Source organism: Oreochromis niloticus, linkage group LG13 (genome assembly GCF_001858045.2).
Source record: "Oreochromis niloticus isolate F11D_XX linkage group LG13, O_niloticus_UMD_NMBU, whole genome shotgun sequence".
NCBI lineage: Eukaryota > Metazoa > Chordata > Actinopteri > Cichliformes > Cichlidae > Oreochromis > Oreochromis niloticus.
Genome location: NC_031978.2, coordinates 18,109,070 through 18,136,579, shown reverse-complemented (window position 1 = coordinate 18,136,579; position 27,510 = coordinate 18,109,070). Strand labels below are relative to the sequence as shown.

The 27,510-nt window shown below is 40.0% G+C and overlaps 2 protein-coding genes across 3 annotated transcripts; both read left to right on the top strand.

The window, feature by feature from the left end:
* Window positions 1–2,117: 2,117 nt before the first annotated feature.
* pyroxd2 (pyridine nucleotide-disulphide oxidoreductase domain 2) lies at window positions 2,118–12,698 on the top strand. The gene is made up of 16 exons (XM_003451973.5): window positions 2,118–2,283; window positions 2,632–2,651; window positions 2,752–2,845; window positions 5,760–5,833; window positions 5,941–6,096; window positions 7,246–7,399; window positions 7,518–7,579; window positions 7,657–7,754; window positions 7,853–7,994; window positions 8,082–8,216; window positions 8,296–8,368; window positions 8,694–8,847; window positions 9,695–9,846; window positions 10,972–11,078; window positions 11,457–11,577; window positions 11,778–12,698. Exons 1-16 carry the CDS (start codon window positions 2,160–2,162, stop codon window positions 11,846–11,848), a joined length of 1,737 nt encoding a protein of 578 aa, XP_003452021.1. The 5' UTR covers window positions 2,118–2,159; the 3' UTR covers window positions 11,849–12,698.
* A 414-nt stretch (window positions 12,699–13,112) lies between these two features.
* Window positions 13,113–22,856, top strand: zgc:123010 (stress-induced-phosphoprotein 1). Of its 2 annotated transcripts, none has more exons than XM_005456496.4 (16): window positions 13,113–13,335; window positions 16,984–17,054; window positions 17,147–17,227; window positions 17,311–17,367; window positions 17,459–17,668; window positions 17,854–17,967; window positions 18,264–18,309; window positions 18,468–18,558; window positions 18,657–18,798; window positions 18,928–19,032; window positions 19,540–19,633; window positions 19,748–19,787; window positions 19,899–19,976; window positions 20,100–20,202; window positions 20,302–20,423; window positions 20,537–22,856. In XM_005456496.4, exons 1-16 carry the CDS (start codon window positions 13,278–13,280, stop codon window positions 20,670–20,672), a joined length of 1,548 nt encoding a protein of 515 aa, XP_005456553.1. In that variant the 5' UTR covers window positions 13,113–13,277; the 3' UTR covers window positions 20,673–22,856. The 2 variants fall into 2 exon arrangements, with proteins under 2 accessions (XP_005456553.1, XP_005456554.1); XM_005456497.4 differs by having other exon boundaries at window positions 13,114–13,335; window positions 19,751–19,787.
* Window positions 22,857–27,510: the final 4,654 nt, after the last annotated feature.

Genomic DNA, 27,510 nt, shown 5'->3' with positions numbered 1-27,510 from the left:
TATTTGTTATTGTCATACGACAAAGTTGATTCTGCTTTTCGTGTTCATTAACAGTGAACTTCATCATAAACATTAAAAGCATCTTTAATTTGATACATCAAGTAAAAGAACGTCATATATTCATTCTCCACCTTCATGGACTGCTTTGAGATTGAGACAGTAGTTTATGATTAAATTATTGTAAATGCTGAGAGCTCTAACATCTTCACTAGTGAACCACTCTGCCTGGAGGCACATGAATCACTTTTTTTTTTTTCCAGAAAATGGGCTAATTGTGTTTTGGTGCGGAGCTGTTATAGCATAATTGAATTTTCTCCTTTATTGCCTGGGAGAGCCTCTAAGGGCATCAGTGTTGAATTTCTGCCGACAAAGGGGAATGAAGTGTTAATTTCTGCTTACAAGAAGAAAATCTCTTGCCTTGATCTTCTGATCTAGTTAAGGTTGATTGGATGATTTACCGCAGACGTTCCTTAAAGGAAAACCAAGCAGACAGCATATCTGGATCATTTCTCTTCCATGAAACTAATGCTACTCTAATACACCGGGGGAGAGGCATGTTAGGTCTAGCGGGAAACTCTAGATCACCATAACACATCATTTCATTTCCCCTACCAAGAGAGTGCACAATCTATATAAACCTCAGGAATTATTTTACACTGTCTAAGCAAAACATAGTCAAAAATCAAAATTATATGGACAAGATGAGAAGATAACTTGCTTATATTCTGCTGTGTTTGGTTGTTTTTGTACCATTTAACACCCTCCCTTCCTTAGATCTCCTTCTCCTGCTCCATCTCCTCCCTGGATTGTTTCACAGCATGATGCATGGCCTCTTATCTCATTAATGCAAGGTGAATGAAACACTAGGCCAACATGACATCCTCAACAGCAGCACTAGGAAACTATTCTGTGTTAAGAGCTCATCTTAAAGCTCTTAACGTGAGCCCGTACAGTGAGATAACTCAAATACAGCCACAAACCAGCCAAGACTGAAGGACACTTCTTGATTATCATACTGTTCATATTGAATTTTTAAATTAAATTAAATTAATACATTTATTTGCATTAACTTCTTTCAGCTTTTTACATACTAAAATAATTGATTTTTGCATATTCCCAAGTTCTGCCTGTCAGTAAGAATGAATCCAAGGACTTTATTATTAATATTTTTTATTAAATTATTTATTTAAACAGGTTGTAGTTGAGATCAAAATCTATTTTTCAAGAGAGACCTGTTTACAAAGAAACATAGATAATAGATAATACATGATCACAAATTAAGAAAAACATTTGCAAGATTAGTTTGTGATAAATGAACATAACCTTTAAAATATTCCAGTGAAATCAGACAATGTAGCTTCATAGATTTTGTTTGTTTGTTTGTTTTTAAGCTTATCACGTTTATGGCCAGCAAAAACATTCAAAACAAATGAACCAGTGAATTAGAGGTAATGTCAATGTGTCCTGTGACTTGGCATTGAAAGTATGCTACTGTGTTTAAATTGAAGCAGGGAGCAGAGGCAAGATCCTTGTTTAAAAAAAACTGATACAATGCTGCTCTTTTTAATTCGCTAGTGAGTCTCCCCACTTTTGAACTGTACATAAAGTACATACAGTGCATATTACCGATGCGCTGACACGAACTGTGAACCTGATATTAATGGAACAACCCCGCCACCATGTGTTCACTTCCAGAATAACACCAACACGTCCTTGTTTGGTTTTCTTTTTTTTTTAATCACTTTGGTCATTTTGTGACTTTAAATCGAATAAATATCCACATTAAAATTTATTTTTTATCTATCCTTGTATTTCTGCTATGGGCGTAGCCAGTAGCAGGGCAGAAGAGGGATGTTTACTAAACTTTAACTGTAACAGCATAAACTGAAACGGCCCATAAGTGTATAAAAACTGCCGTATGTGACAGAAATGCCACATTAGTTATCTGTGCACAGTTCATGTGTCATTTCACTGCATCTGTTGTCAATACGTCAGAAGTGAACCATTATACATCATATAACTACTATAGTTCACTTCCATATCTCTGTATCTATTCCCGAACTGAAGAGGTCCATAAAGGGTCGCCTCCAGTATGAAACCCGGATCTACTTCACCATAAAAGTAGGAGGGGTTGAAGTGGAAGACTCCAAATTCCTGCCATGGCTACAGCAGCGTGGACTAACCGAGGGCGGAGGGCTGTGACCCTTGCGGGTACAGTGACAGGCTCCAGGTCAAGTCACACTGCTTTAAAATCAAATTACGACGCATTGGTCATCGGTGGAGGTGAGATTTGTGGACTGTAAGAAAGGAATGTAGAGAGCGACGTATACTGTAATAATGGGCGAAAACGATAAATCTGAGTTTGTAGGATTGTAGTATAAATAAGGTAATTTCGTAGTAAAATAAATATTGCATTCCAAGATAAGTGAATTCACTCCGTTTACGGCTGTGCATAGTTTAATCTTAATTATTCAACCTTGAACTCATTACTACAGGGCACCCTGTCTACACAAAATATTTTAAAAATCCTAATTATGGGACAACTTTTTGAAACTTCATGCAACGGAGTCGTTGTTTTTTTTTTTTTCTTTCTTTCTTTGTTTTAAATTGCGTATTTACATCTCTTTCTAGGACACAACGGACTGGTGGCAGTGAGTTTACATATTTACTTCCTAACACCTGCCTTTGCAGTGAGCTATTAAAAACCAAAGGTTTCGGCACTATGGTGATGTGTGCTTTGTGTGCCTGTAGGCTGCATATCTTCAGAAGGGAGGACTGCAGACAGCAGTGCTGGAGCGCAGACATGTGCTGGGAGGTGCAGCTGTTTCAGAGGAAATCTTCCCTGGTAGGATTGACTTCTAGCTCAATTAAATATGAAAAAGTATATATTTGTTTCTGCTTCTTACACTTAAAATTAATTAATTAATTTTTGGGTGCAAGAATTTACCCCACTGAAAAACTACAGTCACAGTGACATTGAACAGTCACACACTGATTTTTATGGAAACCATCTAATTATTTGAAGAAATACAAGTTTTCTCTTCTTTGGGTGAACTCACACTTTACTGGTAATTGCTTTATTTAATATTTATTAAATGTGTGTTATGTCACGTACTCTTCTCATTCCTAGCATTTGTTTCGATGTCTCACTATGGGATGTGCCTTCCTGTGTATTCCTCAGAAGCATGTATCTCAGTCCACCAATCCTGATCGGCACCAACCTTTAAATAGCTTGTGTTATTATATAGGTGTTATTCAAAAACCTCTTCTCATTTCGGGCAACATCTCAACCTTCTAAGGCTAGCTACCTTAACTTTCCACAGACAGGAGTGTTAGCTAATTCCCATAGCTGTTTTTGAAGACCTCCCGTTCAGCAGCAGAACCACCAAGGGCCTTCTTCCCTGGATTTTGAGGGCATAAAGAAGCATGGCCTACTCTGTATGCCCCACATGGAGCCGCTAGTTGCAGCCCACCTCCATTCATGGCTGGCTAAAGCCTCCTCCAGGAGCCCCATACTCCCATCGAAGGCAGACCGCTTTCAGTCCGTCGTGACCGAGAGGGCCTACAAAGCGGTGGCTTTTAGCGGTAATGGCACTGAATGTTTCCTCCATTCTAGTTTCCTACCAGGTAGCGCTGTGTGGGGACACGGCGACCTGGCCTGACCCAAATGTCTGGGAAGAAATTACTGTGATCACACATATTTCACTCAGCATGCAGCACTGCGCAGTCCAAGCCACAAGGAAATCCATGGGGATGATTACGTTTGCACGAGCGAGCCAGATGGGTCAACGTGACAAACCTGTCAGAGAGAGAGAAGGAGGACATTAAGGTCATGCCGATCGTGCTTAACGGCGTTTTCGGGACTCCTCTGGCTTCTATTCAGCAGAAATGTTAGAGAGAGGATGAGGCTCTGCCTCCCCCAGAAAACTGAGCCAACACCTGGTCCTGCCCCGAGATAGACCTTCACACAGGTGTTCATCTGGCTTCCCACTCAATTTGGGATCTCAAAACGTAGGAAGTCCCAGCCACCACCAGTACACCCACTCAGGCAGGAGATGAGGGCAGGCCATTGAAGGGCCAACCCAAACAGCCTGTCAGTCAGTATGCCAGGAAGAAGAAGAGAATGGCCTGACAGCCTCCTCTGTTACCACGGGTGGAGAAGCTGGATTTTCCCCATTCACCTGTCATGTTCTGGAATGTGTTGCAAGGGCTCCCCTGCCCCATCGACCCCTCGCCGATACGCCTATGCAGCCTATGCAGGGGGCCATTCATCTGGCTACATATTTAGGCTCCTTCTGGCGTGGTCGGAACCGGACCACTCGACTTCTGTTGTCGTGAAGCTCACCTGAAGCTTCATAATAAACAGCAAAAAGATTGTGTTGCCTCCAGTACAACGTATAACATTCCTCGGTTTATCTCTGGACTCAAACAAAATTACAATTTGTCTGTCAGAGGAGAGAGTGAACGTGCTCAGAGCATACCTCGCTCTTTTCCACCTGCACAAATAGTTCTCTTCTTTCAGGGCTTCTTTCAAACTGAGCTCCGTGCATCATATTGCATGGATAATATCAGTAGCAGGGGAATGCGTGCTGATGTTATGCCGATGACGACACCCAGTTTTTCTGACTCAGGGTTTGCCTATGGGTCCTGTGCAGTTCCGGAAAGTGGCCTGTCCTGTTAGGGCGGTGTTAGGGCCTGTTAGGGCTGATCTGTGAGAGGGCTGTGGAGCAGCATTCTCCAATGACCGTACATAAATTATCCGGACATCCTGGCAGTGTTTCTGACCCTCAGGCACTTCCTACCATTTCTACATGCATATCATGTTCTTGTGAGGATCAACAAAAACACCATGGTGGCTTATATCAGTCATCAGGGAGGGCTACGTTCACGCCAGTTACACACACTGGCATGCAGGCTGATGCTATGAAGCAGCAAATGTTTCCTCTCTCTGAGAGTGACACACTTGCTCAGAATCAGACTCTCAGAATCAAGGAGCAGATCTGCTATCCAGAGGTGCTCCATTATTCGGCAACTGGGCTCTGCATCCAGTCATTGTAGAACAGTTGTGGCGGCGCCACGGGAAAAACGCACATTGTCCACATTTCTTGTCGTTACGCGACCAGAGTGCGCCTCTCGGTGTGGACATCCTTACACCTGTGTGGCCGCCCATCCTCCTATAAGCATTCCCCCCTCTGGCTTTGATATCTCCCATTCTCTTCAAAGTGAGGGAGAATCATCACACCCTGATTTTGATAGCTCCGCTCTGGCGAGAAATGCACTGGCTGGCGGAGATATATCAGCTTCTGGTGAGAGATAGACTGGCTATTGCCATGATTGCTTGAGATAAAAATAGATAACTATTGTCTGACAATACGGGAGTCTCCATTTCCCATGGTGACACATCGAAACAAATGCTTGAAAGGAGAACGTTAGGTTACTTGCGTAACTCGAGTTCTCAGAGTAGCATGAGTGAGTCGTCTCACCAGGCAACCTTTTGTGCTGGGGCAAAGCGAGAAGAGGTGCTTATCTTAAATAATGACTATCTAATAGCGCAACCTATTTAAAGGTGGGAGGCTTTGCCCGACGTGCTCGTTACAATCACCAGCCAATCAGGATTGGTAGAGATACAGAAGATACATGCTTCATGCAGGGAGGTGCATCCTGTAGTGAGAGAGCGCACTCATGCTACTCTGAGAGCCTTAGGTTATGCAAGTAACCTAAAGTTTTACCCCTCTAAGATAAATTACATTGGTTTGCAGGTTTCCGCTTCTCTCGGTGCTCCTACTTGCTCAGTTTGTTAAGACCGCACATATACAGAGACCTGGAGCTCAAGGTACACAAAACCAGAATCACAAAGAAAGATTCTAGACATCATGAGATGATATCAGTGCTCAGCCTTGTTGCAGTTCATCATTTTTTTCCCTTTTTCTATAAATTCAGAAACATGGGCTGAAGGTGTATATGAGAGACCCACATGCCTTCACCCCCATGTTGGAGGAAGGGGTGAGAGGTGCTCCTCCACGTTCTCTCACTCTGGGCGCAGATCTGGCCACCAACCAGATGGAGATCGGCAAGTTCTCACAGAAGGATGCTAAGGTGATTTAGGTTCGAAAATAAACATAATAAGTAGTTGTTCATTTAGGCTGATCCAAAAAATAAGATAAGATAAGATAAGATAACCTTTATTAGTCCCACACGTGGGAAATTTGTTTTGTCACAGCAGGAAGTGGACAGTGCAAAAGTTATGAAGCAAAAATTAGAATAAAATAAAATAAGAATAAATACAGTACACAACTGTACAGAATAGAATAAAATAAAATACTATATACAGTAGAATAAAATAGAATAAAATATACAATGAGATAAAAATAGAGTACAAATGCTATATACAACTGAGTAAAAATACAACGATGCCAGAAAAGATTATTGCACATTAGTGTTATTGCACATTTGTGGATGTGTGTGTTTGATCAGTTAAAGTCTTTGTTGTGGAGTCTGACAGCAGTGGGGAGGAAAGACCTGCGAAATCTCTCCGTCCCACACCGTGGGTGCCGCAGTCTCCCACTGAAGGAGCTGCTCAGTGCTGTCACAGTCTCATGCATGGGGTGGGAGATGTTGTCCAACAGGGATGACAGCTTAGCCACCATTCTCCTGTCACTCACCACCTCCACTGGGTCCAGAGGGCATCCTAGAACAGAGCTGGCCCTGCGGATCAGCCTGTTCAATCTCTTCCTGTCCCCGGCGGAGATGTTGCCGCCCCAGCAGACCACACCATAAAAGATGGCTGAGGCCACCACAGAGTCATAGAAGGTCTCCAGGAGTGGGCCCTCCACTCCAAATGACCTGAGTCTCCGCAGCAGGTACAGCCTGCTCTGCCCTTTCCTGTAGAGGGCGTCTGAATTATGAGTCCAGTCCAGTTTGTTGTTCAGATGAACACCAAGGTACCTGTAGCTATCCACAGCCTCAATGTCCATACCTTGGATGTTCAGTGGTTGCAGTGGAGGATGTTTGTGCCTGCGGAAGTCTACCACCAGCTCCTTGGTTTTACTGGCATTGATCTGGAGGTAGTTCAGCTGGCACCAGTCCACAAAGTCTTGAGTCAGTCCTCTGTACTCCCTGTCGTCCCCATCAGTGATGAGGCCGACGAGGTTGTTCTTTGCCTTGTTGGACCTTTATTTCTATGTGATACAATCCCACACACCTTTGCTTACTTACATCTTCACCTATTCCTCGACATATATACAGGCTTATCCTAAATTTGTTGCACACTTGGAGAGGCTAGCAGATGCTATCCACCCTCTCCTGGATGCTCCACCTGTAGATATTCCAGGTATCATTTCTGGATCACCGAGACGGAGGGTGGCTGCAGCTAAAACACTGATGCCCATCTTCAGATGTGGTGGGTTGGTTTATTTTTTTTAAACTTTTTTATTCTCCAATACTAGCTTATTTAGCAAGTACTTAATTTGTATGCTGCATTAATTTAGTCATGACTATTTCTGGCTCTTAATCTAAAGGTCTAAAACTGGGCAAAAACCTTCCAGACTTCTACGAAATCATAACTGCTCCAATAATGAAGGTTGGTTAGAGATTAAACAAAGTCATTAGTTCCTCTTATTTTTAGATTGCATAGATAACTTTTGTTTTGTGTGAAAGATTCTCACTCAGTGGTTTGATTCTGAGCCACTGAGAGCCACTCTGGCTACTGATGGTGTAATAGGAGCCATGACCAGTCCTAGTAATCCTGGCAGTGGGTGAGACACATTTTACAGCAGCCTATGACAACCAAACTCTCGTAATCTTAGATCTGGCTAGACTGAATTACAAGTGACTCGATGGTTTTGACTTGCAGGTATGTTCTCTTGCACCATGTGATGGGAGAGGTGGAGAAGGAGAAGGGTGCCTGGGGTTATGTAGAAGGAGGCATGGGAGGTGTGTCTCAGGCTATTGCTAGTGCTGCTCGATCTTATGGTGTTGACATCTTTACAGAAAAGGTAATCACATTGATTTGTTGTTTATTTCATGGATTCATGGGAAATTATGTTCTAGCTTCCCTAACTTCTTGCATTTATCTTTGGCAGGATGTAAGCCAGATCCTGGTTGGTTCAGATGGTGATGCTAAGGGTGTAGTGCTAAAGGACGGCACAGAAATCCACAGTAAAGTTGTTTTATCAAATGCTACCCCATATATTACCTTCAAAAACCTGACACCACAGGTAACTCAGAAAACCGAACATCATTTCTAAGCAACGCTCTAAACAAAGTCCCTTATTCTGACCTCTTGTATCACTACAGTCCGCTCTTTCTTCAGAATTCATCAAAGCAGTAGACCAGATCGACTACACTTCACCTGTTACCAAGATCAATGGTGAGTCTTTCATCAATCAGAACTTAAAGTTAAGACTGGCACTATAATATATTGAGGTGAAAACTTACATCCTTTAGTCATCTTTGGAAAAATGGTTTGTTTTGGTGGGTTTTGTATCACATGTTTAATCTTATGAAGAAATTGGGTCTCAACAGTTGTTCAGCTTCTAGTGTGATGTAATCAGAAGTGCGTTTCTTCTGCACGCTCAACCAAAATTTGAAGTTTATTAAAAAAAATGAAGCACATACACTGATTCCATGTCATTTTACCTGCTGTGATGTCTTTTTTCCTTTCTTTCTTTCTTTGTTTGTTTTTTTTGTTACAGTGGCAATAGACAAGTTGCCAAACTTCTTAGCATCTCCCACACCAGGTGATAAACCTGGACCACACCATCAGTGCTCAATCCATCTGAACTGCGAAAGTGTGGATGTTTTGGAAACAGCATATAAGGAAGCAAAAAATGATCGACCCTCAGCAAGGTGAACATGTCTTCGCATAAGTATTCTTTTAAACATGTCAGATTTGTGCATGCCAAATCAAACTGAAATGTCCCACTGAGGGAAGAATAGAATAGAATAGAATAGAATAGATTAGAATAGAATAGAAATAGAATAGGCCTTTAATTGTCCCACAAGGGGAAATTCGGGTGTAACAGCAGCAAGAAAGACACATATACAAACAAACAGTACACAAGACACAGAAACATACACAATTTTTACATATTTACATCAAGGACAATGGTTACAAAGGATGTTCTGAGGAAGAAAAGAAAACTAGCTTTAGTTAATGTTCAAGCACAGATTTGTGCAGTGCACATGTACAGTTCTTATTGAACTGGAAAATACAGGGCAAAGTTTTAGGTGCTTGTTACTGAGATAAGGGATTAACTGTGTAGTTGCGAATGGTAGAACGTATTAAAGTGAGTAGTGTGAATGTTTAGCACTTCAACCTTAAAACCTTTGAGATTGTACAATAAAATATCCTTTCTCATATCGTTTAATACAATACAATTTTTTTTAGTTTATGTATTTTCATCATATATTTTTCCAGGTTACTCACATAAGTAGTCCATGTGCAGTATCCTTATCTCACAGATAACACTTACCCTTGAACTAGTGTTTATCTCTCCCCTGGACATTTGGTATTTTCTCATCTTTTTCTTAGAGTGTCTGTACGTCAGTTAATGTTTACGTCCCGCTAAGGATAAAAGAATTCACAGTCAGCACTTACTTGAACATTATCACCCAAATATATCTTTAAAAAATCTTTATCCAACATGTTTGTCAATCCATCATCTCATTACATCATGTTCCTCTGGTCTTGTAGGCCTATGGTGGAAATGACCATCCCCTCTGTGCTGGATCCTACTCTGGCTCCCCCTGGCTGCCATGTGGTGTCACTTTTTACCCAATTCACCCCCTATTATATAGAAGGCAGGGAGTGGACAGATCAGGACCGGGAGGCATTTGCAGACACTGGTTAGAAAAACAAATGCTCCACTCTCTTGACTTCTTAATGTTTTGAGCGTGCCAAACATGTTTACTGCTGGTAGATTTAGTTCTAGCTTACTATGGCAGTATATTTGTTTAGATTCGCAGTCATCCAGTTCATGGTAGTCTTAAGACCTTGAAGGTGACTGGACTTCTTGAAGTTTTTTGAAGATGTTCCACCTCCCAGCCACCTGCAACATTTCCAAGCACCTTTTCACCATCTCAGCTGTGCTTGTGGGTAACACCGCATCATATCAAAAACTCTACTGACTTCAAAACAAAAGCCTCAAACATACACTAAATCTACATGAAACCATAGTGTCCTTTGATGTGGTCTTGCTTTTTACTTATATACCTACAACCAAGGCAGTGGAGACTGTGAGAAACTGATTACAGCAAGACAGCTCCTTGCACAACAGAACCAGCCTTACCTCGATCACATTTGTACACTGTTAGACTTCTAACGGGGGGGGGGCGGTACAAAAGTATGGATGTGCCACGGACTTCCCATAGCCAACCTTTACATGAAGGAGGTGAAAAGTAAAGCTCTTTGGCTCTAGATATGTGGATGACACCTGGGTAAAATCCAAGAAGTAGAAGCATTCAGTATTCATGTCACCTCAGTGGATAGAAAGGGAGAAACAGAATGACAAATGGAACCACATTGTCATCACTTATGTAGCAGGTTTATCAAAGGAACTATCCAAGCATGACATTCCAGTGCACCTGAAACCTCTGGTTGTAGTGAGCCACACCTTTTGTCACACCTTGGCTCATGTATGGGATAAAACCTACTAGCATTTAAATACCTGAAGAAACCTCCTGGATGAGACCTTAACCCTCTTTAAAAAACCTAAAGAAGTCCAGTTACCTTCTTTTCAAGCTCTAAAGTCTCACTGTTGCAGGCTTCAATGACACTGAAGGGAACTTTCTTAGACATTTTCTTACTGTTTAAATGGAACAATGAGTCAAGTTTACAAATTAACTGGTGAATCTTAGAAATATATTTTCTCCAAAATTATTAAAAGTATTCAAATGAATTGCACTCTTTAAATGTCCTGTATGTTGATTCATGTGTTTGAGTGAAAAGCATGTCTGTTTCTGTCTCCTCAGTGTTTGACTGGGTAGAGCAATACGCCCCTGGGTTTAAAAAATCCGTGGTGGGCAGGGACATCCTGGCCCCTCCTGACCTGGAGAGGATCTTTGGGCTCACTGGAGGGGTAGATACTGTGCACTGTGGATGCTGTAGCACTGAGCAACACTTTGAATGTTGACACGCCACTTATTTGTTTGACACAGTCAGCTGTTCACTGGATGAGGAAGTCATTTGCATTCTTTTCAGTGTTCAGTCATTAACTGCCTACTTTGGGATATGGCTGTTGTATAAGCAGATAATGGTGACAGGCAGCTTTACTACAGCACGAGCCAGAATCAAAGTTCACATTAACTGTGTGACACTTAATCGCTTAACTGCATTTGCTTCTGCCTCCTTTGTATGAAGAAAACAGTAATTAACCACAAGGGAGGCTATTTTTCTACTAATAGCCCTGGAAGGAAAAACAAAAGGGAAAATTAAACTTTTGGTCTTGTTTTTACAGAATATCTTCCATGGATCAATGTCACTGGACCAGCTCTACTTAACACGACCCTTGCCCTCTCTCTCAGACTATCGCTCACCAATTAAAGGGCTCTATCTGTGTGGCAGTGGCTGTCATCCAGGTTTGCTTTTAATGCTCAGCTGAACACAGAATCACAAATAAGGCTGTTTATTATGTTGTACAGTAATAAATACAATGTTAGCTGGTCTTAGAGAGCACACTTCATGAACCTTTGATCTTAAGATGTGCCCATGCCTTAATTGCTAATGATAAATGACGGCCATGATGGCTAATTATTCCATGTCGATATGTCATTTTCAGGTGGGGGTGTGATGGGTTCCCCTGGCTGGAATGCAGCCCTTACCGTCATCGCTGATTTGAAACGTCGCTGAGGGCATTATCGGATAACGTTATCATTGTGTGGTCCGCTAATCTGTGCACTACATTTCTTTAGAGTAAATGTGGCTAGTTTAAAAAATCAATGTCATATTATAACAAAAACCAGCCACTTGTTAGATTAACTTATAATTAGATCATTATGATTTAATAGTTAAATGACTGACGTAATAATACAAATGACATGGGATTAAAAATGACAAGTAGAGCGCAATAAAACAGGTCTGGACAGGAAGGCCATGTGAAAAGTTTACCAGTGGAAAAACACAAAATCAACACCAACCTGTGAGCCAGCGGAAAATTACTGATACCACCAAAGCAAACTGAGTCCAAACGTATTCTTAGAAAAACTAATGCTTGTTTTAATTAAACTAACAAAAACTGTGAAGTGATGATACTCATGCACAAAGGAACGTTTTACTACTCTATTTGAATAGCTTTAAATAAACTGAAGCCATTTCTAATTTCCTTTAAACCATGTATGATTGTTTGTTTCTTATGTTGCATTTATTTCACTTTGGGCTGATGTCACAGCTTAGAGTGTTATGTACTTGTGATGATACTAAAACATAGGTGTTTTCCAAAAGAAATGCCTTGAAACAATTGTATTTTACCCATATTATAATATATGATTCTGTTTAACAATTTCAATGTTTCTATTGTGAGACATGCCCTGTCCTGTCCTGAAAGTAATGGTGGATAACTCACAAAATGTAACCTGGTTTTAAATTCAATCTTTTACTATGTATCTTTTGTTGGTTATTAAAATCATTTTAAAAGCTTAGAAATATCTTAAAACCTTATTAATGCAAATTAAAGTTGATTTTTCTTTTCCACACCTTGAAAGGATATTCTTGAGGGTTTTCTTCTTCTTCTTTAAAAAAAAAAATACACATCCATTTACACTGAGATTATATTACAGCATGAGTGAGCTATTAACTAATTTATTTTTTTAATAATTACTTTATCACAACTGCCCCAATAAATGACATAAAATTAATATTCAACAGGACTAAATTCAACTTATTAGTTTCGCATGTGGCTCTTTGGGAAAGTTGTGTTAGTGGATAGTAAATGAGTGTATCTTATAATATTTGTATCTGTTTATAATCATTACAATAGTCAAACATGATATTGCATTAGATATTAAACCTAACGCTGTTAATGTTATTTAAACACGTGGTCCATTGTTAAGCCATTCTCTGATAAGGTCTCAGCCGTTTAAAGATCGATAACAGTGTCCTGTGCCTTTAAGACGCCAGTCAGGGTGGACCCAGCGTCGGCGTTAGACGCTCAGGAAGTGGATTAAACCACCAAAGATTCCCGCAGATTCGATACCGATTGTCCCAACGTTAGATACGTGTTCGTGCTAACCTGAACGTTTGGCCGAGCACGTTTATGGGCTATTTAGGACGATAATGCTGGATGGTTGCGCTCATGAAAATCACCAGGGATATATGCAGGCTGTTGGGACTCGGGAGCGGTAAGAATTCTCTCCCACTTTTCGAAACTTTCTAAACTGGTTAGATCGATCTCGGACGTAATAACGAAACGTGTGTGACACGGCACATTTGGAGGACAGCTAACTCGTGAGTTACATAAACGACTTGTTAGTGATATTGCTTCCCATTTGTGTTATCCTGGTGATCAAACTGAGCTTTTGGTCAAACAATGAAACTTCTCTTGGCAGTTACACCCTCGCCTGCACCGCTTCCAAGTTTGCGCAGTAAAAAAAAAAAAAAAAGAAAAAGTTCTCAGAAAATCCAAAACGCTCTCTTACGCGTTCTCGCTCACGAAGCAGATAGTAATAAAGATTACAAGCTGAGGTACACCATGTATATAAGACAGAGAAAAACTAATGTGTGCTATAAAAACAAAACAAAGATAAATGCATTCTTCGGTGCGTGTTAGTATGATAACAATGTCTCAGATAGGTGGCACAAGCCCCACAGCACAGAACGAGTGTATGCGCAGATTGAAAGTCAAACTGTATGAGCTTAAAACATCTCTTTAAATAACGTGTTATGTGCCCACATGTTGTTCCTCTTCTTCGCTTAACATCCTAACATATCGGGCTGTAGATCAGGTTAGCTTATGTGCGGCATAAACACACACACACACACACACACACACACACACACACACACACACACACATACACATATATATATATATATATATATATATATATATATATATATATATATATATATATATATATATATATATATGTAGAGAGAGAGAGAGAGAGAGAGAGCTCCCTCTCTCTACAGCTGCTGATCTACACACCTTCATCGGCATTAAAAACATGCCTTGCCAACTTTAGCATTACTTTGGAGTATAGGAGTACACATCTGGTGTGAGTAATCCTATTACCATTTATGGAAAGCATGGGAATATTAGATGAGAAATACACACACACACACACAAACACACACACACACACACAAAACGGGATGAATAAAGTATGTGTTGTAGCAGGCAGCAGTTTCAAATTATTTGTATTTATTAATATATGAATGTGGGAATTCCCCAGTTTATCATCCAAAAGTAGGGGAATATGTATTTGCAAAAGAGACTGGTTTGCATTCCTTCATTCTTAGATCCATCCAGATCCATACATCTGTGAAGGTGTAATAAAGAGCTTAGATTTCTAGCTTTTTTTTTTTTTTTAAACGGTGTCAGTTAGTAATCTCACTGATGAAGCAGTTCAGTTAAAGTGCTGTAGACTTGGTTTCCTGCCTCTCCAACCATTACTGGCTTTGCAGTGGTAGTGTGAGAGTCTGCAGGTGGTGCATATGCTTAATTCTCCTTACTGTTCCCACAGTGAAAGTGTGGATATAAAAAAAAAACATACCTGGAGAGGTGAACGAGGGTCATTGTGGTTATGGACTGCTGCATCAATGTTGCTTTTAGCTGTAATAGTGTTTCTGTATTGTTCAGAGCTCTCTGTTAGCATCGTAGAGGAGGTGGCACTCAGCCGGTCCATCTTTTACTTTTTATCTTTTTTGGTAACACTTTTTTGTGTGCTCACATAACTTTTATGTCAGTACACACAGAATCTGCTAAAGGTTGACACAATGAATAATATCTCTTGTGATATATATTAACTCTTATTCAGGGTTGGGGTTGTGTGGAGCCTGCTAATGCAAAGAAAGCTTTGCCGTGTCAAACTGGCTTTGTAGTTCACCTCCTCTGAGATCTTTAATGATTTTTCTTCTGTTTATTTCTGATGTAATGCAGTTGTTTTCACTCAGTCACATGCAGAACATTTGTGTCTCGCAGCTATGTACTCTGCAAAAAAGAAAAAAGTGTGATCATTTCTATTTCCTACATTGTTTACATGTTTCTGTGTTTAGCTGGTTTACACAACCACTGCCGTATGATTAAGTAGTGCCTGTTTGAATAATAAGGTCATGCTTTCTTGAAGAAAAGTGTGGACCTGTGCAGTTTATTTCCTTGTTGCTGCTCCAGCCTGTGATGGTACACGATTATTTTGCATTCCTGTGGAAAGAGCTCACCTTTCAGCTGAACACTAATTTAGGAAATTTCCTTGAAGTGAAGAAACAGAGCCTCTTTTGTTGCTCGTGTCTACCGATCTTGTATCACTTATGTTTTTGGAGGACATTCCAGTATGGTAAAATTTTTACCAAAGGCCTAGTTCAAATGAGAAGATGGAGTTGTTAACAGTGCTTATTTCTTGACATTTGAGCAGTGAGTCAAGCGCACACAACTGAAATTCCTTGCTGTCACTATGCATCCTTGGAGACACATTGTAATGACAGACTGGCTCTTTAACAAAGCTAGTGAGAGACATTTATATGTGTAGACATGGTATATGTAAAGGGGGGGAAATGTACTTGAATTCACATGGAATTCCAATTCCATATAATTACCACAACTTTTATTCTCTTATGTTTTTTTTTTTGCATATTGTTTAAAATGTGGACGGCACCGCTAAAGGACAGGCATACACAGAATCAGGAAGTCGAGTAGCTACTTGGTGTGTCTAGTTTTGTAGTATGAAATTTATAAAGGTTAATGTAAAGTGTAAAACTCTCCTGTCAATGCTTCACAAATAACAACATGAGTCAGGGCCCAAGTATGGGATTTGTCACTCTCTGGAAATCTTTGCTGATCAAACGGAAACATGACACCACACGTATTCCGGCGTAGTCCACTACTTTGCTTCCTTTTGTCTTGTCGTGTGTCTGCTGCAATTTGACCTAAACGACTACAGTTTTGGCTTGATCAAATAAGCTGCCCCCCCTCCCCCAAGCGTATGTACACAAAATCCCACATTTAGAGCAGTGGCTTTCCTTTTTTTTTTTTTTTCTTCTTCTCTTCTCAGTACTCCAGTTTCTCAGAAAGCAGTACTCAGGGCAGCTGTATGTGTTGTGTGGTGGGCTTGTGGCAGTGCTAAAGATAACTATTACTAAATGGCTCTCTAAGATCTTAAAGAAACAATCTGATTTGGGGTCTCTGAGCAATTTTCAGTTCTGTTTTCTTGTTTTTATTTTACATGCTTTTCCTGGTGGTTCATATAAGAAAGGATTACATAATCCTTCCTGTCTCCACCCAGCGTTGTTTAAAAATTTGGCACATCATCACTGGTCAGTGTGGTTAGACCGGAATATAAATGAGACAGGCTAACCTAACACATGGAGATCTCTTTAATATAACACGTTAAGGTAACTTGAAAATGTTGGAACAGAACTTTTTGTACCTTCCTTTGCTGCAGGGGATGCCTGCTGCTTGCTTTTAATCTTCTCTTTAGTTGATAGAGGCTGAAATGAGTAAAGGAAAGTGAAGCGTGCGGCCATATTAAATGATGGTTCCTCCCATCTCGTCTCTTATTACACTATGCATTTTCAGTTTTTTTTCCCTTTTCCCCTAACAGGGAAGGAAATTTTAAATGGTGTGCTTGTCAAACTATGCTGCTGAGTGGGGGGGGGGAAAAAGAAAAGTGTGTCCTTATCTAGCTACACTCTGAGTATTATTTTTTTTAATGCAGTATGGCTCATAGGAACAAGAGTGTAGCTGTTTCTTTAAAAAAAAAAAAAAAAAATATATATATATATATAAGGTGGGGGGAAAAAGATGATGATTTCAGTTTGTGTATTTCCTGAAGGTCCTGTGGTCCAGGAGGAGCAGATGGACTGTGGTGCTACAAACCCTGACCCGAGTGCCACCTTGTCGCAGGTAAACAATTGGTGTCAGGCTGACAGAACCTAGTGAGGACTGTAAGGGTGAGGACATTAATGATCAAGTTCTCTGAATGTTTGGTTTTCTAGGATGCATTAAATGGAGAGGAGGAGTTGAGTGAGGAGGAGAAAGCAAGGCGGAAGGCAGAGCGACGCAAAGCCAAGAGGAAGGTGAGAGAAAAAGGCTATCTTGCTGGAAATTTATGTCAAGGAAGCCATTTGTTTTCTAAAGTGTTTCTGTGCATTCATTTCAGCGCCGTCGAAAACGTAAGAAGCAGGAACAAAATAAGCAAAATGACAACGCTGAACAGGTAAAGATTTTAATATTCCCCTTGGAAATGCACCCTCCTTTAGCCTCTGTGGGGTGAAAATCTAAATATTCAGTTGTTCACTCCACATTAGGATGACGAAGAGGATGGAGGTGCAGAGTCTGAACTAGATGAGAGCGATTCCGAAGCAGAAGTTGGGGGTGAAGAGGAGAAACAAAGGGCACAAAAAGGAGTGCAGAAAGAAGAGAAGGAGGGGAAATCGGAGGCCTGCTCCAAAGATCTTGCCGCTCCTGCTATTGCTCCTTCAGGATGTCAGGAGACCCAAGCCAGATCTGCTGAGGAGGTTGGGGCACTACACTAGTTTATTATCAATGTGTGAATAAGCCATTGTTTTTATTTTTAGTCATCAACCATCATCACAGGCCTCAAGACAATGAATTAATAGAAGCGTTTGCAGTGAAAGGCTATGTGCTTCTAGGCCTGGATGGCACATGATTTAACACTAGTGTCTGACTTTGTGTCCCACAGGAGCCAGAGTGGGATGTCAGTAGTGCCTTCGTTGCAAATGCTGCTAGCCATATCAAACCCAAAGGATCAAGTCGAAAGTCCAAAGAAAACAAGGAGAATGAAGCCAGGAGAGAGGTGATTGAATGCTAACAGATGATCTAAGACAAGCAGCTCTAGCAAACGCCCATATATAATAGTTCTTGCTGAGGCGGTGTTCCTGTGTTAGTTCAAAGTCTGATATGTGGGGAAAGTGGACTCTGGACCATGAAAGATTTGACAAAAGCTGTGTGTGTGTGTGTGTGTGTGTGTGTTCGCAGTGTAAATACACATTTTCATGAATATGAAGTCATGAAAATAGATTTTTTTTTTTTTTTTTTTTTTTTTTTTTTTAACCAACACTTTTTTTTTCATTTTTCTTTTTTTTTGTTCAGACAAATGGAACTGACACCATGACCAAGAAAAGCGCATCACTGACAGGTAAAGAATCGAAACTTTAAAAGTTATTCATGGAAATGGAAACAAAGGCTTCGAGGACATTATTGATTCCACATTCATTCTGAAAGCATGCCAGCATACAGCACTGCGGTCACTTGAGCCTTTGGGAATGTTTAAAAGCAAATCTTTATGTCCTGCAGAAAAAGGGATAAAGCTGGTGCAAGAGGGGCAGTATGCACAAGCAGCCAGTATGTTTACAGAAGCCATCAAATGTGATCCCAAAGATTACAGGTACAGCTTCTGTGGTCATGACTTGGGCATTACAAAAGAAATGCACATTTCACATAATATTAATTCATTTATTCATTTATTTTTTTAATGTCGTGTAGATTCTTTGGGAATCGCTCTTATTGCTATTACTGCTTGGAGCAGTATCCTCAGGCCCTGGCAGATGCTGAACGCTCCATTCAGCTGGCCCCAGACTGGCCCAAAGGATACTTCCGCAAGGGCAGCGCCCTCATGGGCATGGAGGTTGGTACAAGCTTGTAATAGCTTGTAGTCGAGTAAATAATCTACCGAAAAAGCGTTAAGCATTAGTGTTAACTCACTTACTGTGTGTGTGTGTGTGTGTGTGTGTGTGTGTGTGTGTGTGTGTTGTAGCGGTACAGTGAGGCAGAAAAGGCTATGGAGCAGGTGCTGAAGCTGGACAAAGACTGCGAGGAGGCTGTCAATAATCTATTTAACTGCAAAGTGCTGCAGTTAATGGTAACGCCTACACACAAAAGCTCTGTAGATGTGACAGGTATTATTTGTATGCCTTCTCCCAATGACAGCTGTGACCCAAGGCAGTGCATTTTTTTTTTTTTTTTTTTTTTTTTCTTTAAAGTTCCTCTTTTCCACTATTAGAAGCATTTTGGCACAAACATTTACCCGGTGAGCCGACTGGAATTTTGGTGTCAAGGTCACAGTGAACTAAAATCTGTCTACTTCTTGTTAATCGGTTGTATCAGGATTGCTTTAAAGGGATTTTTTTGTAAACATTTGGCACAATTTACTTGCACTTGGCAATGAACTGCTTGGATTCTTTACTCAGAGGTTAAGGTCGCTGTTTTGTTTTTGTTTGTTTTTTTTGCCATAACTAAGAAACACCATAAAGCCATAATGTTTAAGGATCAAGTGTACACAGCCATGGTTGTAAAGTCTCTGTCAAATGGCAGACGGATGGCATACACCCTTCTGGTGGTAATTTGAGTTTCTTTCTTCCTTCCTCAGGAACTGGGCTTTGAAGAAGTGCAGAGTGTCTTGCTGTTAGATAGATTTTCAACAGTGCAGGGTGTTCTGGCATATTATTCTGAAGCTGCCAAAGGTAAGGCCAAAACAGTGACCAACATTTTTTCTTCTGGATCAAATAAGCTTTAAGCTAAAAGGATACAACTGATTTTCCGATGTATTCTCTTGTTGATCCTTTTTCTTTCCTCAGCAGCAGCTGGAAGCACAGATTCATCTGTTGTGCAACCAGGGTAGGTGACCACGATTGAGCAGTCAAAAATAGAGTTGTTGATAATGTGATGATGATGAATTAATTTGTTATTTTTTTTAAAGCACTCTTGGTTACATTCTCTCTCTTGCAGAACTCCCTGTCCATCCCTCTGGGTGGGAAATGTGACAACTGAGTTAACTGAGAAACACTTAAGGGACCTTTTTAAAATGTATGATCCTATTCTGGTACAAAATGTTATGATATAAGCGCAATATCCCTATACGAAAATGTAGGAAGCTAATTTAACAACGGGAGTTGCTGACTGGTCTGCTTGTGTCTCCTTGTATTGAAGGTATGGTGAGATTGAGAGTATCCGTGTGCTGCATGAGAGATTCTGTGCCTTCGTTAACTTCAGGGATGCAAGCATGGCAGCTCGTGCCATGGAGAAACTAAATGTAAGTGCGTTTTTGTTGTTTCTCCTTTGTCAGCATTATTATTTTCATAGAAACAGTTATTGCCATGGGGTTAATGTGCATACATGCTTGCTGTCACAGGGTCACTGTATTGAAAACACGCGTTTAGTGGTGCGCTATCCTGACCGCCGCACTCAGAGGTCCCTTCCTATTCCGCTCAAGACTTGCCTCCCTGTCACACAGCAGGGAGGCACAGCTGCTGGGTGAGAAGCTAACTGGCTGCTCTTTTAAAAACTCTAGTTAATAATAATAGTAGTAATCATACAACAGGACTGCAGTTTTATAACTAATGTGCAACCTGTGTGTCTCTACTCAGACCTCGAAGACGCGGCCCGGTTAATGGAGATGAGTGTTACTTCTGGAGAACCACTGGCTGCCATTTTGGGGAGAAATGTCGCTATAAACACATTCCTGATCAGAAAGGCAAGGACCGGAAACCTTGGCAGCCTTGAACACCGTTTACTCTCTGCCTCATTACTGGAAAAGGAAACCGGGATACGCCGACTGTGCCAATGGGACTGGTACTTGCCGCACAAGGTTCTCTGGGCTAAAAATATTTACTGTGGCAAACTGGATGTGAATAGCTAAAGGATCAGAGCCAGCATTCAGGTTCTGTTGGAGGGGGAGGTAGTCACATGTACCACAAAGGATTCGGAGCATGAAGGTTTATATTCTAATGAAAGCCCAGACTGGATATTATTTTTTTTTTTTAGTAATAGAAGATTATCCAGAAGAGGGAAACAAAACCAGCTGGTATAGCTTTTGAATGAAAACCTTCATATTCACAGCCTTTTATGGGACATGGGATTTTATTCTTTCTTCTAAGAGGAAGAACCTAACACCTCAAGCAAACACCGTAAAGAGGAAGTGAAACTGCCTTTGTCTGTTATTCGAAGAAAAGTAAAAGCTCTGCCATGTATGGTAGTAATGAAAGGAATACATGTGGATGTTGTGTTTGGGACTTTCCTTCTTTAGAAATTCCGTCACAAACCAGTGTTCCTTCCCTTTTTTTTTTTTCTTTTTTTTTGTGGTTCTAACTAAAATTTAATTGACATATACTAACTATTGAGGCATATCCCATGCCCCAAACAGCCAGGCCTTAGGCCTACAGTTATTACTGGGGCTTCATTCCTACTCGTTCATGTTCCAGTACTGAAACATTGTTCACCACACCAAAGACTTCAAATTAGACATACTTGACATTTAAGTACCTCACCTATGCAGATGAGAATTTCTGCCTTGCCTTTTGCCCTATGTAGCCTTAGAAATGATCTTATGTGGGCGAGTGGATATAAATACAATGATTTGACTTGAAGTGCTGCAAAATTCTATGCATCAGTGCGTGGATTAGGTTCATATTTCACCAATTTTTTTTTTTATTTTTTTTTTTGAAAGATTAGTTTCTCTGCGGGAGTTTTCTTGACATTTTAGTTGAGATTCCTTGTCCATGAGGAAATAGTAATAGCAACACCTGACGTAATGTAAACGCTGCTTTTATAAAGGCTGTAGTCTTTTCAGATTTGTTTTTGTTTTTTTTAAGTCTGTCTCCAAGATGGATTTTAACCTCTTGGCATTTTTAAGGCCAAAATGTTTGATGTTCTGAATTGCATGAAGCTTTTGTTGTGAAGTGCTTCAGTGCTGCAGACTTGTCTCTGCTTTGTGGACTGCAGGAGATCTGTTTTGTGGACCCAATTCAAATATCAAACTTTTGGTGTTGTTGTTGTTATTATTATTGTTATTATTATTATTATTGTCGTTATTATTATTATCATTATTATAATTATTATTATTTCTCAGCAGGAGAATGTTCTTCTTGCTTTGTTGGTACATTTGCATCGTAAGCATGCAAAGTTCTTTAGATCTATGCAAAAAGTCATGAATTGATTGTCAGTTCTGTGTCAGAAATTCACACCACTTCTTGTAAAAGTACAAAAAAAAAAAAGAGTAATGTGTGCACACAGTTTAAAATCATACTTATTTTTTTAACCTTGAAAACCAGTGTTTTAAAGTTTTGGGCCTCCATTTCAGTATTTTAGTGAACTGAAGGATCTGATGGCTCTGCATTAAAACGGCCTCATTCTTTCAGTAGTTTTAACACTAGACAGTGCATTAAAGCCTATTAGCATCTGTTTGTGTCATTTAGTAGAAAACAGATCTGGTTTAAGTCCACACTACGTTCACTTGTAAACTATGCGTAGCAGTATTTATTTTTCTATTTATACTTTTTTTTTTCATGTTTCCTGTATTCAACATATCCTGGGAACTGAATTTACCTTTTATTTACTGGCCATATTGTCTTTTCACTTTCTGGCAAGTTAATGAACCTCTTTCAGAAGGTCTCTGCTGCTTAGTTCTGGCTTTAAGAGCAAACTTTAAAAAAAAAAAAATGGTGCAAATACTGTCACATGCTGCACTTCTGCTTTTCTTGTGTTGCTTTCGGTCTTGTGGCTGGAACTTGTGAAAAAGGAATTGGACACCAAAAGTTAAGAGTGCACTTGTCTGTTTGGCCCACTTGCTCAGTGCTTTTTGTGATCTCAGCTGTTAACTACGGTTTCATATTCCACTTAATTTTATAGATAAGTTTCTTTTTAAACTAGAATATTTTTAATTGCATTGTATAAATATTTCACATTAGACAGAATTTTCTTTTAATGCTTGTTTAGAATATGTTTAGTCTCTTTACCTTGTTTCAAACTATTTCAGGAAAATGTGTTTCTGATTATACTATACACATTTATAAACGGAGCACTGCAAACCTGGCTAATCTCTACAATATTTTGTATTATCATTGCTGCACAGTTTAAAGGGGGGGGGGCTTTTTTATTTAATAAAGTAATTTGAACCACCTATCCCACCTTTCTGAGTGTCTGCATGAGTAATGAGTTCAACGGGTGTGGGTGGAATACCAGAGGTATGTACTTAGTGCCTTCCACAAGGTGGCAGAGTTGTACTTGTAAGCTTTTCACTGAAGTACAATCATCAACATAACCTTCCTTTTGCCCCAGTTGGATCTTCAGAAACCAACATGCAACTTTGAGTCATTCCTTTTGCTCGAAACCAAAACCATGACATGGTAAATCTAATCGGGCCAGGCTGGAGTGGGGAAACTATGGTAACCTTCTCATCACTAGTAGGAGACATTTACATGGCGAACATTACATTTATCAGGAAACTTGTGACAGACCAGTAGGAAGTCACAAGTGCACAAAGGAAGTGTGCACTTCCTGGGCCTCCACTAAGTAGTACTCAAGCTACAGTAACAGTTGTTATAATGCATTCAAGAGTTTTCGAAGCAACCCTGACAAAGTGAGGTTATATCAGCTTTGACAAAAAGACATTTTCAGGGAAATCATGTGTCACAAGCAGAACGGGAATGTCTTTGGAGCTTTATTCATACTAGGATCCTAACTGAGTGAGAACTAGCATAGCCCATAGCCCAAATCTCTAATTAAAAGAATGGTCTGTGTTTTCTTTCTTACCACCTCTACCACAAGACACAATAGATCATAGTGACCCACTGTCACAAAAACAAATGATCAACGTAACTAAGAAGTGATCATATCATGCAAACAGCAGCATTTCCCATCTGAAGCCATAATTTGCTAATGCAGAATACGCATTTGATTTCCAACAATTTTTGAACCCAAAGGTTAACATTACAGCACTTTATTAAAGTCTGCTTGTTGTGAAGTTGTTGGCCCCTGTGAAGCACTTTCTAATGTGGGTGTTAAAAAAAACAACAACAACAACAAAAAAACCCTCATAAGTATTAAAATTGTCAGTGTGCAGGTTGTCTTATAACTCAGTTTTCATTGGTTATGTACTCATTTTGGATACTGCTGTATTCCCAGTCTTTAGGATCGCTAACAATTATTTTTTTAAAGATGCTCTAATCTTTAATTAATACTTTGGGACAGGGTGGTTTCACTACAACAGACTCATGTCAGCAAATCTGTAATTACATTATTAAGTAGTCTAGAACATGACAAGTTGGACTGGAGTCCTTATGAATTCTTGTTTGCATCTTTTCTTGACATCATGATTTTCTTTGAGGTCAAGAAAAAGTTATTAGGAGATGGCAAAGAAGTCAAGGATATCCTGACCTTTTAAATTCACCTAATTATATCAATGTGCAGTAATAAATGTGTAGAGTACCCATTTAAAACTGTCGTTTTTAGCTGTATGAATATCTGAAAATGATTTTCTTTCTTACGAGACCTGTAGAGCATCAAATTTTACCTACTTTTAAATCATCATAATAACCATTTTTCATTCCACCTTTTCATTCCATGCAAACATGGCCTCAGTGCTGAAGTCAGCCTATATTTAGCTTTCTGTACTTTCAACCCCAGAACCTGTACAGCCTGTACTCTATACATTATGAGCAGAGGCCTATATGCGCCTGTCGCCAGCTTGAAAGTAAAAGCGTTACGAAAGCCTGGAGAGACGGCATTGGGGGTGAGCATGAGGGGGTGCTGTCATTTGAAAAGGCACTTGTTTATTGTTGGAGAGCATGTATTTATTTCATGCCTCCACAGATTGTGGGTAAGGGCAGAGCCGACTCGGTCGCTGTAATTAGAGAGGTGAAGGGAGAGAGAGAGTGCTCTGCCACAGAGACCTGCTTTGCTCAAATATTCATAGTCCTATGAGAGCTGTGTAACACTCTCACTAGCACACACCCCCAATGAAAGTATTGGCACATAGGGAGGGACACCTGTCTGGTCTGGTTTAATTAGTCTGATATGCAATCATGCATCATAAATTATAATGAAAGGATGCCGCGCTCAGCAGCGAGTTTTTTTTTTTTAACCTAAGCAAACCCCTATTTCCTTTTTTTCTTTTACGTCTCTTTTTCGTCTCTGTCGGCCTTGGAGGTCCCTCTGATTTGGCCCCGCTAATAGGGGGTCTGCTCTTCCTGTTCGGGTTTACCAGTCAGGGAGGGACCTCCATTTCGCCACCCAGTCACACCATCTCTAGCACACACAAACATTTCAATTATAGCGTCAATGGTTACATGTGCACACATGAATAGGCGCACACTGTAAGGAACGTGTGAATCCTTTTGAGTTTGTTGGAAATCTGCATACGGCGAAGTGTTTTTTACGGTTGAGCTTGATGTTTTGGTTCCTAACCCCCCTGTTATAACTGAAATTTTTCATGTCTATGAATAAACCTTGCTGCCCTCGAAAACATGCCCACCAACGTTTACTTGAAAACTGAAAAAGGGTTTATCAACAAAACACCTCAAGGCTAAAAATTTCCATACAGCTAAATTTATCCCCAATCTTCCCAAAAGTGACTCTAGAAATAAATAAACAGGTTTCAAACCTGCAAACCTATAGTACACATGTGGAAGAAACCTAAACCCAAATCAGGACCGACCATGAAGTGTTTAAAAGCCATAAACGGAACATTTTCCCCTTTCTTCTGGATCTACACTGATGAGGTAAAGCTTTATGCTTTCTACACCATGATGATAGGTTAGACTATAGTAACACACTCCTGGGCAAGGGTGGTATGGCGTATTCTCATCAGTCACGTTTGCCATGCTACGGTAGAGCTGGGACTATTTTAGATTTGGTGGTTTGTGGCCATCTCAACAAGGAAATATCTACCCTGTGGTATAGGGAGCTTCTTTAAGACACTTGGAACTTGATGTCTGAAACTATTCTGGATCCAGAGTCCTTCCTGTTGGCTACATTTACATTTCACCCTAAACTTGTGTAACATCGTGAGGGTACAGTTGTGTAAAACACCGTCAGCCTATCAGAGTGTACAAAATATAAAGGGACAAAAAAAAGAAAATAGTAGATAAATTAATGAAAATAGGATTGTGGATATATATAAAGTCAATTTTGTATTAAATAATGTGTCTTGAAATTGATGACACTGTAGGTGTTGGTGACAAATTTCTGAAATATTTACCTACAGATTAATTTGTCTATGACGAACACAATGTTTTATCTCAGAGCTTATTCAGCAGTGCTTCAGAGTATTCATTCACAGTTATACACAAATGTCAGCCAGGAGAAATCAAGTGGATATTAAAAACTTAAAAACAACATATATATATATATGTATATGTATAATCTCAAAGAATGAAGCCCAGACTGAAATGTACGCAGGAGGAGGGAGGCAGGGAGGAATATAGGGAGGAGGGAAGAAAGGAGGATTGAGGAAAGCCTTTAGTAGGCACACTCCTTCACTCAGTCACTCTCCCCTTGTAAGTGACACCCACCACTACATTTGCTGTCTGCAAGGTGAGTGATCCTTCATTTTACCTTCTCATTATTATCATTATTATTTTTCAGTGTTTACAGGCTTCTCACTTGTTAATTTCATTTTAATTCAGGCACATCTGACATCAAGTGTAACAGGTGTTTTACGAGATAAAACTTTGGCACAAGTTCTTTTACTCTGTTAGAATTTCTTTAACATAAAGTGGATACTTTTTGTGTCTTCTAGCTTTGGATTTAAAGAAGTTTAAACATTCCTAACTGCATTTTTTGTAAGTTTTTAATATCCACTAAACATTTTTGGGGGTCTTTAGTGCTTTCCTGTGGCCTTCAGTGATTTAGTGTTTCACTTTTTGCCCCCACTGTGCTCTTGTTTGGCTTTGACACTTGTCAACTTCCAGTTTAAACCTGCCACATGTTTCTGTCTGGTTAGTTAGCCTTGGGGAATGTTTATTTACGTGAACTGTCATACAAAAGTGCATCTCTAATTATATGCCTGTGTCTGACATGAGTGCAAAGTACTCGTTTTATGTACTCTGTCTTCCATTGCATCACTATAAGATTTATGCGGTGACTAAAATCTAAATGTGGAACGCCAAAACAAGTCAGCCTCTATCTCTGATTGTCAGCAGATAAGTTACCACTGCAATGTTAACTGTGTCTGAGCCTAATTCATTTCTTGATGTGATAACAGAGAGGAACACACTGGTAGCATCCGAGAGTAAACTACCTGAAAGATTTTGTCCAGAGGATGTCACCGTTGGTCTGTTTAACATCCAGGCCTCTCGTGCTATCGTCTGGTTGGCTGTGACTTGTGTTTAAGAGAATTACTCAGTAGTCTAAAGGCGGTAATACCCTAGTATTTTTTTTAAAGAGTCTTAAATAATGGTATTTTGCTAATTTTAAGATGAACTTCAGACAGTTGATAAGGACTGGCCCTTGACTTTATAATTACTGGCAAACCAGTTACATTGTTTCATGGCATAGTTCGAATGGCAATTTATGAAAAGTTGAACAAAATAAATAACGTTTTTCAATTTTTATCTACAGACCT

What these genes read in the sequence shown, in the direction of transcription:
- zgc:123010 (XM_005456496.4), top strand. Translation starts at nt 13,278, where the DNA reads ATGGTTGCGCTCATGAAAATCACCAGGGATATATGCAGGCTGTTGGGA. An exon ending in CGAGTGCCACCTTGTCGCAG is followed by an intron (nt 17,055 to 17,146) that starts GTAAACAATTGG and finishes TTGGTTTTCTAG; the next exon opens with GATGCATTAAATGGAGAGGA. An exon ending in GCAAAGTGCTGCAGTTAATG is followed by an intron (nt 19,033 to 19,539) that starts GTAACGCCTACA and finishes TTCCTTCCTCAG; the next exon opens with GAACTGGGCTTTGAAGAAGT.
- pyroxd2 (XM_003451973.5), top strand. Translation starts at nt 2,160, where the DNA reads ATGGCTACAGCAGCGTGGACTAACCGAGGGCGGAGGGCTGTGACCCTT. An exon ending in CGCATTGGTCATCGGTGGAG is followed by an intron (nt 2,284 to 2,631) that starts GTGAGATTTGTG and finishes ATCTCTTTCTAG; the next exon opens with GACACAACGGACTGGTGGCA. An exon ending in TCTCACAGAAGGATGCTAAG is followed by an intron (nt 6,097 to 7,245) that starts GTGATTTAGGTT and finishes ACATATATACAG; the next exon opens with GCTTATCCTAAATTTGTTGC.